We start from the raw sequence: 15124 nt of genomic DNA, 5'->3' as shown, positions 1-15124 counted from the left end.
CCCACACACACGTGATCCATTGGTAGTGAAATCTCAGCACTGGTCCATCAGCCTTCGTAAGATTTTTCGACCTGCTGAGCTTTCACTGCAAAAGTGGCCTCTAAGCAACGTCGCCCCCCTCAGGACGACTCCGGTCACAGCAGGAAGGTTCTGACGAGACCCTTCCTCGCCGCGGAGCGTTCACACCGTATCCCCCTGATCCACCTTAAACCGTCACCGGGGAGCCGGCCGCTTTGTGTCTGTGTGCGCGTTTCTCATCTCCACTCGTTTATCGGGGCAAAATTTGTAAAGACGCTCGAGCACGTCGGCCGGCGGTTTGATGCCAGGAAAGGAGCCGACGCTGTCGAGACCAGGGAAAACTGTGTGTGTGTGTGTGAGTGTGTGAGTGTGAGAGAGCTAGCTTGTGCGAACATCTCCATCATGAGTTGAGCTCGTCTGATCTGCAGGTTCAGCCCCGCCTCCTGCAGACGAAATGTTTTCTGTCACGTCGGAACTATTGTGGCGTTTCAGCTGCCGTCGCGTCACATCGAGTCTGAAACGAAAAGACGGGGAAACGAGTTTCACGTTGGCCACTTCGGCCTAATTTAGCACAGAGGCTCATCATAGAGCCGGGGGAGTAGAATACAGACAGCTGGCCACGCCCCCTCCCAACCCCCCTTGCCCGTCTTGACGCGTCCACCCGTCGGACGCCAACGGCTTCCCTCTGTTTCAAAGCCTCCGTGCTGAGCTAGGCTACGCTAACGTGCGCCGTAGAGATGGATAGGTGCGTTTTCCTGTTTGCTGTAGTCATGTGACCAACCGGTCAGGGGCGGGGCTACAGAAGTTAATGAGGTGCTCGGATGTGGACATGTTTGCGTGCGTGGCGATCCTTCTCGTTTCGCCGTCGTCCGTCTTCACCTTCCTTCGAGGGAGCGTTGAGGCGCCTGCGGGACGGAACGAAGACGCCTCGCGTGCTCAAAAGACGTGGCCATTTATTTGCTCGACAGGCCTTCTCTATTATACCCATATATCAACCAGACAAACCCATGTTGGCTGAAATCTCGCTTATTTGTCCCATTTGGACACGCCGGCAAACCCGGCCCGTCTGGGTTACGGGAAACGTTTGGCGAAAAACACGGAATAAATTATGAGCTCTGTTATCTCAAAAATCCACCACCCCCCCCTAGTGGACAGTCGGGGGACCAACAATTTTACCCGTCACACAGACGGACGCTCGTGTCGCGCGCGTCCGTCCAAAAATCAAGCGTGACCTCCATGCATCAGAGGCTTTGCCACTGTTACTGGTTTCCATGGAAACCAGGTTAGTAGTGCCATCACTGACGTGTGTGTGTGCGTGTGTGTGATTTGGAGTGGGGCCTCGTCGTCAAAATCATCTCCTGTGTTTGTTCGTTTTTTTGGTCGTTTTTTCCCACTAAAGTAATGTTTACATCTGTGTGTGTGTGTGTGTGTGCGTGCGTGCGTGTGTGTGTATGATGTGTGTGTGGCAGCGGACATGACGCTGGACTATGAAAGCTGTAGCGTCGGCGTGGCGTCGCCGCTGCATGCCGGAGAACCTGCAGTGTTCGCACCCGCCTGCGGGGGGGGCTTTAGTGTTCTACCCTCAGCCGGGCGCCGTGCCGTACACACACACACACACACGAGCCTGAAGGAGAGGAACTGGGCGGGGCGAGGCGAGGGTGATGCCGGAGGCCCGGCAGCCCCTCCCCCTCACCGACGCCTCGCCGCACGAGACCTGCGGCTCCGCGAACCGCTGCGTGCTTCTCGTCAAGATTCCTTCAGGCTTGAACCTCTTCTCGTTTGGGTGGAGGTGGTGGGGGGGGGGGGGGGGGGGGGTCTTAAGGGTGTCGAGGGCACAGGAAGTGAAATTGAGTGTAGTTTTTTTTTTTTTGTGGGTCCTGACACTGGATTGGTGTTAGAAACTTTCCGGTTGCCGTGACAACCATGTTGCGACATGTAACTTGAAGGTTTTTAATGTTCGGCCACTGCTATTTTTTGTTTTGTTTTTTTGTTTGTTTGTTGGTTTTTTTTGTTTGTTTTTTTATTTTACTTGTTGGCGTTCCTGAAATGTGAAAAGAAGAATGTGAACCTCGGAGTGGTCGGCTGAGAACTACCGAACCCAAACCCTGTGTATAAAGAAAATCCAGTGTGTGTGTAAATAGCCTTCGAACTGCACCGTCGTCCTCCGACTGGGCTCCGGCCTGTGGCTCCATGTTCAGGGTTTTAATTTATTGCTGTGACACTATTTATTTTTACTTTGGGTTTCCGTATGTACAGTGAAACATCCGTCCTATTTATGTTACTTGATCAATAAAATTGGCTTTCATCGGTCTGCTTGTTGCCTCCGTTTGTGAACAAACACGACGTCCAGCAGCTCATCGAGTCAGAAACTCAAACTCTTATTTCAATCATATTTATCAGATATGAAGTTCCACAGGGTTCTGGGTTAGGACCCGTATTTTTCCTATTACCCACGCTGGGGAATAATATGAGCTAATGCTCCATTAACTCGCATTGTTATGCAGGTGATACACAAACCTGTTTATCGATTAAACCAGATGATACTGATCGCCTTGTCAAAATAAAAGCTTGTCTTCAGGACATAAAAAGCCCGGATGGGCTGTAATGTTTTGCTTCTGAACTCAGATAAAATAGTTGTTTTTATGAGGCCCAAAAAGCCTCACAGAGAGCAGTGAGCTAAATACACATTAACACCACCAGGGGGCGCTGCGGCGCCGCAGCGGCTCAAAACAGCCCTCAGGAAGAAGAAGAAGAAGAAGCAGCAGCCTGAGCGGCGCGAGCAGCGGCTGGTCGGCGGCAGAGCGGCAGGATAGCGGGATGTCCGCGGCCTCTAAGGTGGTGCTGGGAGTCTCCGTGGTCCTCACCCTCGGCACCGTGGCTGGAGTCCACCTCAAGCAGTCCTGGGACCGCGAGGTGAGCCAGGGACCCCGGGGGGGCGGGCGGGCGAGCGAGCGGGCGGGCGAGCGAGCGGGCGGGCTAACGGCTAGCAGCGCCCGTGTGGAGGTCAGAGGGGCTGGTCGGCCAGACGGTGTGTGTGTGTGTGTGTGTGTGGAGCCCGGGTGTTGTCAAGCAAACCGTCTCACAGGGATTAAACACGGAGTTTAAAGTCATTCGGTCGCTTTATTTAACGGGTGTCTTGACACGTGTGCTCCCCGCAGCGTCTCCACGAAGGAGTTCTGCGGGACCTGGAGCGTGTGGAGAGGAAGAGGGAGAACCTGCGGGTCCTGCAGGAGCAGAGAGTCCTCACCAAGCACCTGGAGGAGGAGCGACAGAGGAGGAGTAGGGAGGAGGAGGTGGAGGAGGAGGAGGAGCTCCGACCACAGGACAGCTGATCCAGGTACACCCTGAAGTGTGTGTTGGCCTGTTACCTGTGCAGGTGCATCTCTGTGACTGTGTGTGTGGGACACCTGTGCAGGTGTGTGACCCCTGGAGATGGACGGCAGCGCAGAGCCGCCGCAGCGGCTGCCGGCGGCGGCGGCGGGGGGGTCGGAGGAGGTCTCTGGGGGCCTCGAGGAGGGGGAGGTGGAGGGCGAGACCCTGCTGATCGTGGAGTCGGAGGACCAGGGCTCGGTGGACCTGTCCCACGACCAGAGCGGAGACTCTCTGACCAGCGACGTGGGGGAGGAGCCCGACGGGGGCTGGGCCTGTGAGGACCTCTCCTTCTACTGCGAGCGCTGCCACAGGTGGATCCCCACAGGTGAGGCGGCCGGCAAATCACGGGCCTCCGTTCAGCCGCCCAGTGTGTAACCCTGTGTGTGTGTGTCCTCCAGCTCAGCTCCACGGGGAGCAGCCCAGCTACCTGAAGGGCGACAACTTCTTCAAGTTCGCCTGCAGCGACTGTACGGAGGACGGGAAGGAGAGTTACGAGAGGATGAGACTCACCTGGCAGCAGGTACACACACCTGTGTGACGCACACCACGCATCGACCAGTAGCACAAGCTGTCGTTAAGTGGTGTGTGTGTGTGTGTGTGTGTCAGGTGGTGATGTTGGCCATGTACAACCTGTCCCTGGAAGGAACGGGTCGTCAGGGTTACTTCAGGTGGAAGGAGGACATCTGCGCTTTCATTGGTCGCCACTGGAATTTCCTGCTGGGAACCAGGTGAGGGCGACACTGACCCCTGACCTCTGACCCCTGAGCTGGGCTGACCCCTGACCCCTGCCGCCTGTCGTGCAGGAAGAAGACGTCCACGTGGTGGAGCACGGTGGCCGGCTGCCTGTCGGTGGGCAGCCCCACCTTCTTCCGGTCGGGGGCCCAGGAGTTCGGGGAACCCGGCTGGTGGAAGCTGGTCCAGAACAGACCCCCGACCCTGAGACCCGAACCAGACCGGCCCAGCAGCAAGACCAGAGGTGACGCGCCCCTACAGTGACACAGTAATACACGCACACACACTCTGTGACACTGTGTGTGTGTGCTTAGTGTGCCGCCCGTCGGTGGAGCCCGTCATCACGGTGGAGGGTCTGAGGAAGCGAGGCGCCAGGAACCCGGTGGAGAATGCCATGCAGCTGAAGGAGAAGCGCTGTCGCACGCAGGAGGCCAAAGACATCCGGCGGGCTCAGAAAGAGGCCGCGGGCGGCGGCAGCGGCGGCTACACCGACCGCAGCGCCTCCTCCACGCCCGTCAAACTGGGCGGGAGCCGTGGGGGCGGAGGCGGAGGGCGCCGCCCGGAGCTCCTCCTGGAGAAGGGCGAGGTCATCGACTTCTCCTCCCTCAGCTCGTCGGACCGAACGCCGCTCACCAGCCCGTCACCGTCGCCTTCGCCCGACTTCTCCGCCCCGGGGACGCCGGCCTCGCACTCGGCCACGCCCAGCCTGCTGTCCGAGGCCGACCTCATTCCCGACGCCATGCCGCCGCAGGCGCTGTTCCACGGTGAGCTCCACGGTGGAAGCCCGCTCTTTGGTTCCGGGCCTTTCGGCGGGGGGGGGGGGGGGGGGGGGGGGGGGGGGGTCACGCTGTGTCTTCTGCATTGGCAATCCCTCCGATTGTCAACCACCTTGGTTGTCTGGGCTCCTCGGTTCAGTCGAGCATCAGAAATCTCGGCGTTTGCTTTGACCAGTCTCTGTCCCTCGACAGCCATTCGAGACGTCTGGTCAAAAACTGTTTTTTCCATTTGAGAAACGTCGCCAAGCTAAGGCCAATTTTATCCGACTCTGATCATGAAGTGGTAATTCATGCTTTTATCTCATCTCGTTTAGATGATTGTAACTCCCCTTTTTACTTGTTTTAACAAATCTGCTTTGAACCGGCTTCAATTGGTCCAAAATGCTGCAGCGCGGCTTTTAACGGGATCAAGCAGACGGTCTCACATTACTCCTATTTTATATTCTCTGCACCGGCTCCCCATCAAATTTCGAATTGAATTCAAGATTTCAGTTCTGACTTTTAGAGCGTTGCACGGTCAGGCTCCTAAATATGTGTCTGACTTGTCGTGCCCCTGGTACTCCTCCGGTCGCTCCCTGTGGTCGTCGACATGGCTGTGATTGGTTTTTTCTTTATTCCGTCCGTACTATTTTATTGTGTCCGTACTATTTTACTGTGTCCGTACTATTTTATTGTTTTTATGCCTCTGTGAAGCACCTTGTGATTTTATCTGTGAAAGGTGCTATATAAATAAAATTTCTTCTTCTTCTTCTTCTTCTCCTGCAGACGACGAGGAGATGGAGACAGAGGGCATGATCGACCCCGGTATGGAGTACCTCCCGCCTCCCGTCACCGCCGGGAAGAAGCTCCGCCCGCCGCCGCCTTACATCAAGCGTGAAGCCGAGAGCGAGGACGACGAATGTGGCGGACGCGACGACGACTTTGAAGAGCCGACCGGTCGACGGGAAGGTCCAGCTCTGTCTGCGAGGGCCTGCGGCGGTGCGGCGGGGCCTGAGCGGCGGAGGATGGAGAAATCGGGCGGGGGGTGGCGGCGGCGGGGGCGGGGGCGGCGCCCCCCGGACGCCTTGCTACGCCCCCCTCAGCCTGTACGAAGAGCGCACGCTGCTGCGCCGGCTGGCCGCCTGCCCGCTGGCGTTGGCCGTCACCGCGCAGGCCAAGCGCCTCCACAGGAAGCTGCTGGTCCGCCAGGTGAAGCGGCAGCGAGGGCTCCCCCTGCTGGACGTGGACCGGGCCGTCAGCACCACCCTCAGCCTGGTGGGCGGGATCTATGGTGGCCAGGAGGCGGGGCTACTGACGGGGGTCACGGGGGGCAATCGCTCCGGCAGCCAGGAGCAGCGAATCCTCGACCGCTTCCAGGTACACACACCTTTATATACACACACACACCTTTATATACACACACACACCTTTATATACACACAAACCTTTATATATACACACACACCTTTATATATACACACACACACCTTTATATATATACACACACCTTTATATATATACACACACACACACACTTTTCTATATACATACATACACCTTTATGTATACACACACTTTTCTATATACATACACACACCTTTCTATAAACACACACACACACACACCTTTCTATAAACACACACACACACACCTTTCTATAAACACACACACACACACTTTTCTATAAACACACACACACCTTTCTATAAACACACACACCTTTCTACAAAGATACACACTTTTCTGCAAAGATACGTTTTCTCATAGTGTGTGTGTGTGTGTGTGTGTGTGTGTGTGTGTGTGTGTGTGTGTGTGTGTGTGTGTGTGTGTGTGTAGTGCAGTCCTCCTTGCAGGAGTGGTGTTCCTCTTCACTCTGTGTCGTTCTGGAGTCGTCTGATGGGTGCTGAAGTTGGCGTGGAGCAGACCGTCAAGAGTCCGTACACGTCACGCCTCCTCAAGCCCTTCATCAGGTAACGACACGCCCCCTTGTATCTTCCCTCGTCTCAGTGTGTGACCCCCCCCCCCCCCACCGTGTTTCCAGTCGATCTACATTTATAGAGCTATATCCACCCAGTACGATTCCGGCGCCTCGTGTCCCGCGGACGTCTTCCCAGTTTCCTCACCCATTAGAGGGTTCTCGGTCTCTCCTCTCACGTTGGGCCCACGTTGTGTAGGAGGGACTATGAAAGCCGGCCCGTGAAGCTGCGCTTGCTGGCCGAGATCCGGGCGCACCCCCACCGAGGAGATCCTCGCTGGACCCCCGGGCCCGACGCCCCCATCGACTACTGCTACGTCAGGCCCTCCCACATCCCCTCCGTCAACGCCATGTGTCGCCACAGCTTCTGGCCCGGTAGGAGACGGGAGACGTCCGACACGCCCAACGGCATCGGGTGGCGTGTGTCTGTCACGTGTGGAATGCATAGTAATGTGTGTGTGTGTGTGTGTTAAGGCGTGGACCTGTCAGAGTGCCTGCAGTACCCAGACTTCAGCGTGGTGGCGCTCTACAAGAAGGTGGTGGTTGGATTCGGCTTCATGGTTCCTGATGTGAAGTATAACGAGGCGTACGTCTCCTTCCTGCTGGTCCACCCCGAGTGGAGAAGAGCCGGCATCGCCACCTTCATGATCTACCACCTCATCCAGGTCTCTCACACACACACACACACACACACACACACACACACACACACACACACACGTCAACGTTTCACGTGACGACACCCAAGCCGTTAGAAAGGTGTTTTCTTTCTTTTTCTGCTTTTCTATTTTCTCTATAAAGGCACATTGGAATGACTAATGTATTTAAAAATGTCTTTTTTTTAATTAAAAAAAAAAAAGAAATGTTTTGCGTTCACACTGACAGCAATGTAGTTTGTATGCCGGGCCACCGGGGGGCGCTGATGCTTGTTTTGTTTTTTATAATGAGACCACACACGCGGGGCTTTTCCACCAGAAAGAACCAGGTTCTAGTCCAGGGCCAGTTCTTAAATGAGCACCGCCAGAGAACCGGCGGCTAACGGAGCCCAGTGAGAGCCACGTCATTACGTCACTCCAAAAACATGTCCTCCGTCACCGATTTCACAGGACAGGAACCAGGAGACGGACGGGACATGCCGTTTCTGTCCGGGTGGCTCCACCTATTGTTGGGAGCCGGTGTTAAAAAAATAAATAAAAAATAAAAAAATTAAGGATTCTGTGACGTCCTCAGACTGGTGTCGTGTGATCGGATGTTTGTTGACAGAAAATGGAATTAAACGGTCTAATCCGTGTGTGTGTGTGTGTGTGTGTGTGTGCGCGTGTGCAGACGTGCATGGGGAAGGACGTGACGCTGCACGTGTCGGCCAGCAACCCGGCCATGTTGCTGTACCAGAAGTTCGGCTTCAAGGTGGAGGAGTACATCCTGGACTTCTACGACAAGTATTACCCTGCAGACAGCCGCGAGTGCCGGCACGCCTTCTTCCTCCGACTCAGACGCTGAGCAAGGCAGGGAATCGAACACGGAGCCCTGCAGACGTACACACGCCGCGTGTGCGTGCGTGTGCGTGCGTGTGTGTGCGTGCGTGTGTGTGTGTGTGTGTTTTTCTGTAAGTGTTTGAATGTTTGGGACATTAAAAGGATCTGTGACTCTCATCCGTCGGTTCATGTGTTACTCAGGACGTCCAGCAGGGGGTGCAGCTGCAAAAGAAACACTGCCCTCCCACTTATGTTTTATTTAACACAATTTTGAATATAATTCAAGGGAATGTGTTCATCTTTTGCCGTCAGTAGTGCTCTCACACACACACACACCATCGCTCTGCCCAGTAACAACATTTCACCACCTCAGTGGCTCCTCTTGTATAAATTCTTCTAAAACGTCTCTCAGGGTCTTGAAATATTCTTTATTTAGTCCACGTAATAAAAACAAACCAGCTCGAGGTGTTTTTGCTTATTGATGATTTTTTGTTTTTTTTAATTAAATCTACGATTTGAATCGGGACGTTTCAATGTGGAGATGATTTTACGTCGAGTGTTTTTTTTGCCACGAGTACAAAACTTAACGATAAAATTAATTTCTAAATGACATTTGTTTTGCTTTGTGTCTGGTGAGAATCGGTGCATCTGCTGCTCAAACCTCAAGTGGAGCTTCTCGGAGAGTGCAACGAAACAACACTCCATGAAAACACGTTTAATAAACAAATACAACTTTTATTTATTACTTGAACCTTTCAAAGAAAATCCTGGACACGGATTTTTCCACGTTACAAAGAGTGAAGAATTGAGGAAAAGTAGCTGAACCTCGACTTGCAACCACTTTTTGCAAATCCAAACTATTTACAGATTGAAAACGACCACAAGCTCAACCTGAAGCCGACTTTAATGAAAAGACAAACTTCTATATCGGTTGTTTTCACACTGATAGTAACATCAGGTCTGTGTTGCATCGCTACTCTTAAGAAATTCTTTTTTTTAATTTTTTTATCTATGTTGTTTGTTTTCATAGTTTGGCCGGACTGGAGACACCCCAGGTTTAAAATCCTTCCAAACCATCAAAACCAGCCAAATAACAGCTCAAATCTGTCAGATTTGTTAAAAACACTGGGAAAAAAATTTGAAAAATCCCTTATATTCATCTGAAAATTCACTTGAAAATGTAAACAAATACCAAAACACAATGTTGGAATTTCATAAAAGTCCAAAAACATTGCGAACAGGCAAGTCGGACCTGAACGCAGCACAGACCGTCGGAGCCTCTAGCGGCGGCCTCGTGCAGAGCCGTGTTCTTCATCCTGAGGAGGAGGAGGAGGAGGTGGTCACATGACGTCACATTAGATCAGTGTTTTTCAACCTTTTTGGAGCCAAGGCACACTTTTTTCTTTGGAAAAATCTGGAGGCACACCACCACCACCCGAAAATGTGAAACTCTGTAGCCTCTATTAACAATATAAAGTCATTCTCATCAAAGTTTTATCAACAGGAATCAAATAAATACAGAAAAAAAGTATACTTTTTTTTAATAGTGACTCCCTCAGTGTGAAACCTGGACCTGATGGATGAAGAGCTGAGATCCTGGTTCACATTCTTCCTTTTCAAAAACTTCTCCATCACTGTCACTGACACAGTACTTTGATACAAGATGGTAGCAGGAGGTGGAGATTAACCACACTGACGTCTGTCACTTTCCATTTCACCGGCAAAGTTCTGTGCTGCCATCTAGTGGCGAAGAGTATTTATACATGATTACTCTGCAACACACTGTCGGCTGTGAGAGCAAATGTTTTTTTAGAAAAAAATGTGAAATTGGATAATTTCCCACGGCACACCTGACTAGATCTCGCGGAAACACCAGTGTGCCGCGGCACAGTGGTTGAAAAACACTGCATTAGATGTCATACAGCACCACCTTGGCGCCGCTGGTTGACGTACCGCCGCCGGTTGACGCCCGCCCCACAACGCACCACCACGGGAACCCGGCCACGGCGTGAGCTCCTCATCGCCGTCACTCCCGCAGCCGGGAGGCTCCGCCCCCTTGAAGAACCCATAAACGAGTTGCGTGAATATATTTCCCACCGATTCCAGGTCACCGCGACTCGCAGGCTGGGCCTCGTACCCCATCCAGGACTGGACCGACGTCCTCCAGCAGCCGCCAGTCCTTCACCTGTAGCGCCACAGCCAATCAGAGCGGGGCGTCAATTTACCACAGCCAATCAGAGCGGCGGATCAATTTACCCCAGCTGATCGGGGCGCAGCTTTTCACCTGAGGAGTGCGTCCGGGTGTCAGTCTGTCGCCTCCTGTCGGAAACACAAAGAGCTTTTATCTCGCCGTCGTGTGAGACGTCACAGCTGCCCTGATTGGACGGCTGCCTGAGGACAGACACACGAGTCTCTCTGTCCTTTAGCCGCTCTTACGGTCGACGCTGCGCTCCGTGGCGCTGCTCAGCGTGCTGGCGCCCGCCGTTACCCCCGCCCGTCTGTCGGCGCCACCTTCGGGACGCACCTGGAGGACAGGCGGACGCCACGTTACTTCCTGAAAGCTCGTCGACCGAATGTCGGACGAGGACTTCAAACGCACCTCGCGCCGCCCGCCTCTCGCCAACTCGAAGCTCACCGTCACGCTGACCTCCGCGCCGTCCTCGTGGACCACCGCGGACACCACCTGAGAGACGGCGCCACACACGTAGTCAGCCACAGCGCCCCCTGCTGGGGGGGGGGGGGGGGGGTGTGGTGGTAGTAGGGCGAGACCTACCCGGCCCAGGCGGGGCTCTCCCAGCACGGCCCTGAACGGGGCGTGGTTCTGGGCGTAGCTCCTCAGGTGGGCGCACACGTGATCCAGCTGCATCCTCCAGAAACCTGAAGACCGAGACGTCAAAGACGACGCATGACCACACACACACACACACACAGTGGGGGCGGGGGAGGGGCACCTCTGCCAGGGCTGACCGCGCTCTGCGGTGGGCGGCGGTCTCGGCTCGCCCGCTCCCTGCTGAGCTGCAGCGCCTCCCGCTGGTCCTTCCTCTGCAGCGCGGTGGCCGACGGGTAATAGAGTCCCGCGGTCTGGGTGTGCTGATCCGCAGTGGGCGGGGCTTCCTTCACGCCCCCTTCCGCCGCCGCCGCCCGCCAACTGGCGCCGTGGGAGACTGGCCGCTGCGCAGAGGGACACCTCGGGTAACAGCTAGCGAGCTGAGTGGACAATGTGGACGTCGAGGGTGAGACCCACCTGTCCGCCGGTGACGTCACCGCTCGAGGTGGGCGGGGCCTGTAGAAAGACGCCGCAGCAAGTGCAGTATAGAGAGCCCGGAAATCCGTTGGCGCCACAGCGCCAACACATCACGCAGCGGGCCGCTTGACCGCACTGGAAACGCGCGACAGCGTAAGCACTTGCAGTGTGTGTGTGTGTGTGTGTGTGTGTGTGTGTGTGTGTGTGTGTGTGTGTGTGTGTGTGTGTGTGTGTGTGTGTGTGTGACACACCTTGCAGGTACAGTCTCCGGCCGCGCGCTTCTTCATTTGTTCGCAACTTGACCTGAGCAGCTTCCCGCATTCCCCTCTTCGGCCACAGGAGGCACTGTGGTTCCTACAGCACTGGACCTGCAGCGTGACGCCGCAGTCAGCCTCACCTGCGCAGGTGAGTTCACTGTGACGTCACGTCGTCATGGTTACCTGCTGAAGGTCGCTCTCGCAGGTCACGCAGGTGGAGATGTGAGCGGGATTCCCGGTTCCACAACAAACACACACCACATGATCCTGCAAACAACGGCGACAAACGCCACGTGAGCCTGTGCAGCGCAGGTGAGCCCGGGGTGTGCTTGTAGTACCTGTCCTCCCCCAGCAGGGGGCGTCCCCCATGCAGGTGGTGGAGGGATGAGGGCGCCGCACTCCGCGCAGAAACCGGCGAATGGATCTGGAAGATGAACGCTGTGACACTGAAGACACCTGCGCACACAGAACCGCCGGGTCAGACGTGTTTGCACACGTCACCAGGTGTGATGTCACCAGGTGTGATGTCACCAGGTGTGACGTGGCGTCATCGTCTGGATTAAACCAAGAGATTTTCAATAGAAAGACGGAAAGAAGTTCTTCTTGTTCTGCTGGTGCTTCACCAGAGTTCAGCTCAGCATGTAACGTGTGTGTGTGTGTGTGTGTGTGTGTGTGTGTGTGTGTGTGTGTGTGTGTGTGTGTGTGTGTGTGTGTGTGTGTGTGTGTGTGTGTGTGTGTGTGTGTGTGTGGGGCCCTTGCATTGTCCAGACAGAAAAATCGTGTGTTGCTTACTGCAGGAAGTTGACGTGTGGCTGAAGGCGGGACTTCTGGGAGCTGCTGAGCTCGTCGTCCTGCTGACAGACAGGAGACAGAAGATGAAGGTCTGATGAAGATGAAGGTCTGATGAAGAGGAAGGTCTTCACAGAGTGACGTTAAACCACCTGGAGTCTGATGAGACGCGCCTCCTCAGGCCAGGCGTTCGTGGAGCAGCGTGTCCCAGTGGCGGCGGCGGCGGCAGCGGCCACTGGCTCACAGCCGAAGCGTTGGTTCAGAAAACGAGGACCTGATGGAAGACTGCCGCCGTTCGCCACAACGCTCGCCTCTGAACACGGAGTGAAGCATCACGCGTTTGTGAGTTAAAAGGCAACGTCTAAACTCTGATTGGCTGTTCTGTGACGTGAAGCCCCGCCCCCTCTACACATAAGAAACAGCAGAGCTGACCTGTCGACCTCAGGCGGGAAACGTCGGCGGCGTGGGGAGCGTCAGAGCAGAGCTGAACAGCAGAGGAAGGTCAGTGTCGAACATGAAGAGGGAAACGTGGTCTGTAGCACCATTTGTGTCATGTCGTCACGGCAACAGCAAATCCTGATACTTTTTCCTCCGATAGCTCGATACTGCCGCTCAAACCTCAACTTGCAAGCGTGTGTGTGTATGTGTGTGTGTGTGTGTGTGTGTGTGTGTGTGTGTGTGTGTGTGTGTGTGTGTGTGTGTGTGTGTGTGTGTGTGTGTGTGTGTGTGTGTGTGTGTGTGTGTGTGCGCTAAAGTGCATTGAAAGCAGTAAATTGTCCTGTATCCCAAAAGCCCAATAACTGAAATTTAAACTCAGTCCAAAAGTATCGCCATGGCGACCAGGTGAGCACCAGCAATGGAACCCCAGAGCTTCTCCTCGACCTCCAGGCGCCGTCCTGACTCCTCCCCTGACTCCTCTCCTGACTCCTCCCCTGACTCCTCCCCTCGCTCAGACCTCCAGACCCTCCCTGAAACCGCCTCTGCTGCATTGCCGTGGTGATCACTACGACCACCACCAGGGGGCGACATTGATCTTGTCAGTGTGCCCACCGGGTTCGGTTACCTGCCGGAGACTCGGCTCGTCGTCCACAAGACTCACGGAGAAGACCTTTGTTACCACAGAGCTCTGTCGGTAGTCACTGTATACACACACACACACACACACACACACACACACACACACACACACACACACACACACACACACACACACACACACACACATTAACTGAGTAGCGGAAGCGTCCCCTGGCGACACCTGCGTGCTTGAGTCCTCACCCAGCGACGGCCACGGCCCGAACGGTGACCCGGCCGGCAGGCAGTTTGATGAGTTCAGTGTATTTCTTGGTGGATCCTTCTGCCCCTCGCTGCCCCCGGAGCGTCTCGGGCTTCGACCCGTCCAGGGTGAAGAAGATGGCCACACCTGCCGTATCTGCAGAGGCACACACACACACGTCACTCAGGTAAATCTCAGCGGCCAATCAGACGGCCTGATCGAGTGCAGACTCGGTGCGCTCTGACCTGATTGGATGGACACGGGAGTGTTGGTGTGGATGTGGTTCTTGGCCCGAGGAGCTGGTGGGTGGATGATGGGGATGATGAGGGGAGCTGAGACGGCCCCCGCTGCCATGACAACCGCGTCAGTCACTTGATCAGCTGGTACGTGTCGATGTCGTCGATCGCCTGGTCGTCAGCTGTAAACATCAGCAGGATAGACACCAGTCACAGGTCAGTGACCTCCTGTAGCCACACGGGGAAGTCGTTGTTGTTTTTATCTCCAACAAGCTACAGACAACAACTGTTGTTTTTAGCACATCCGCAAAACAATTTAGTAAATCTCTCCAAATTCCCTAAATGTATGCCGAGTGACTTCAACCACTGATTCATGGATAAGCGTCACTGTGGACCGGCGACTGAGTCATGGGACTGTGAGCAGCAGGAGCAATCAGGCGAGCTTCATTTTCACAGCAAGATTTTAAAAGTTGCTTTTTTTTTCTGCATCATCGTTAAAATTCTGATCCACACACATGAAGTAGCGTATTAGATACTCATCGACGCCCAATCAAGACACTTTTATATCATCCACCATCCAAGTACTTTCTGATGTGTGCAAACAAGCTGTGAACAAACGGTATATTCGTTGTAAATAAACTGTAAATAATCAGTAGACAAACTGTAAACAAGCAGCAGTTAATTTCTCACCTGCCGCTCGTCCAAAACGCAGAGTTTACAGGAGCGTCTCCATGGAAACGAGCGGAGAAGACGAGGTGCGCTTCTTTCGGAAATACGGCGATGGCGGGGCTTATCACTGAGATTGGCTTATGTACCCGCCCATCTCTCCGGGCTGCGCTGGTGAATAATTTCCACTGATGTGATTTATTTTGCAAATACATAAATATCTGACGGTACATTTACGATAACGTAACACGATATTTTATTACGTTGATGTTATGACAACATATTCGATTACTAGATTTGTTAAAATCAGTCAAACCCCCATTTCATGT

At 54.3% G+C, this 15124-nt stretch overlaps 2 protein-coding genes across 2 annotated transcripts; one reads left to right on the top strand and one right to left on the bottom strand.

Annotated features, from left to right (window-relative positions):
- Positions 1–3223: 3223 nt before the first annotated feature.
- On the top strand, positions 3224–8504 carry kat14 (lysine acetyltransferase 14). Its single transcript, XM_080521172.1, is given in 12 exon segments — positions 3224–3355; positions 3434–3715; positions 3789–3910; positions 3997–4118; positions 4194–4366; positions 4437–4886; positions 5664–5913; positions 5915–6254; positions 6714–6847; positions 7052–7227; positions 7327–7517; positions 8179–8504. Coding segments are annotated over 11 exon segments (2397 nt in total). The 5' UTR covers positions 3224–3355; positions 3434–3450; the 3' UTR covers positions 8353–8504.
- Positions 8505–10434: 1930 nt separating this feature from the next.
- dzank1 (double zinc ribbon and ankyrin repeat domains 1) lies at positions 10435–14247 on the bottom strand (the record flags this gene model as incomplete). The annotated part of the gene is made up of 14 exons (XM_080520926.1): positions 10435–10512; positions 10612–10646; positions 10764–10851; positions 10927–11010; positions 11101–11204; positions 11279–11498; positions 12012–12095; positions 12167–12284; positions 12621–12682; positions 12770–12930; positions 13050–13101; positions 13681–13711; positions 13896–14049; positions 14139–14247. 14 exons carry the CDS (start codon positions 14245–14247, stop codon positions 10435–10437), a joined length of 1380 nt encoding a protein of 459 aa, XP_080377052.1.
- Positions 14248–15124: the final 877 nt, after the last annotated feature.

Source organism: Blennius ocellaris, assembly GCF_963422515.1.
Source record: "Blennius ocellaris genome assembly, chromosome: 3".
NCBI lineage: Eukaryota > Metazoa > Chordata > Actinopteri > Blenniiformes > Blenniidae > Blennius > Blennius ocellaris.
Note: the sequence above shows the minus strand (reverse complement) of the source record. Positions and strands in the feature narration are given on the sequence as shown.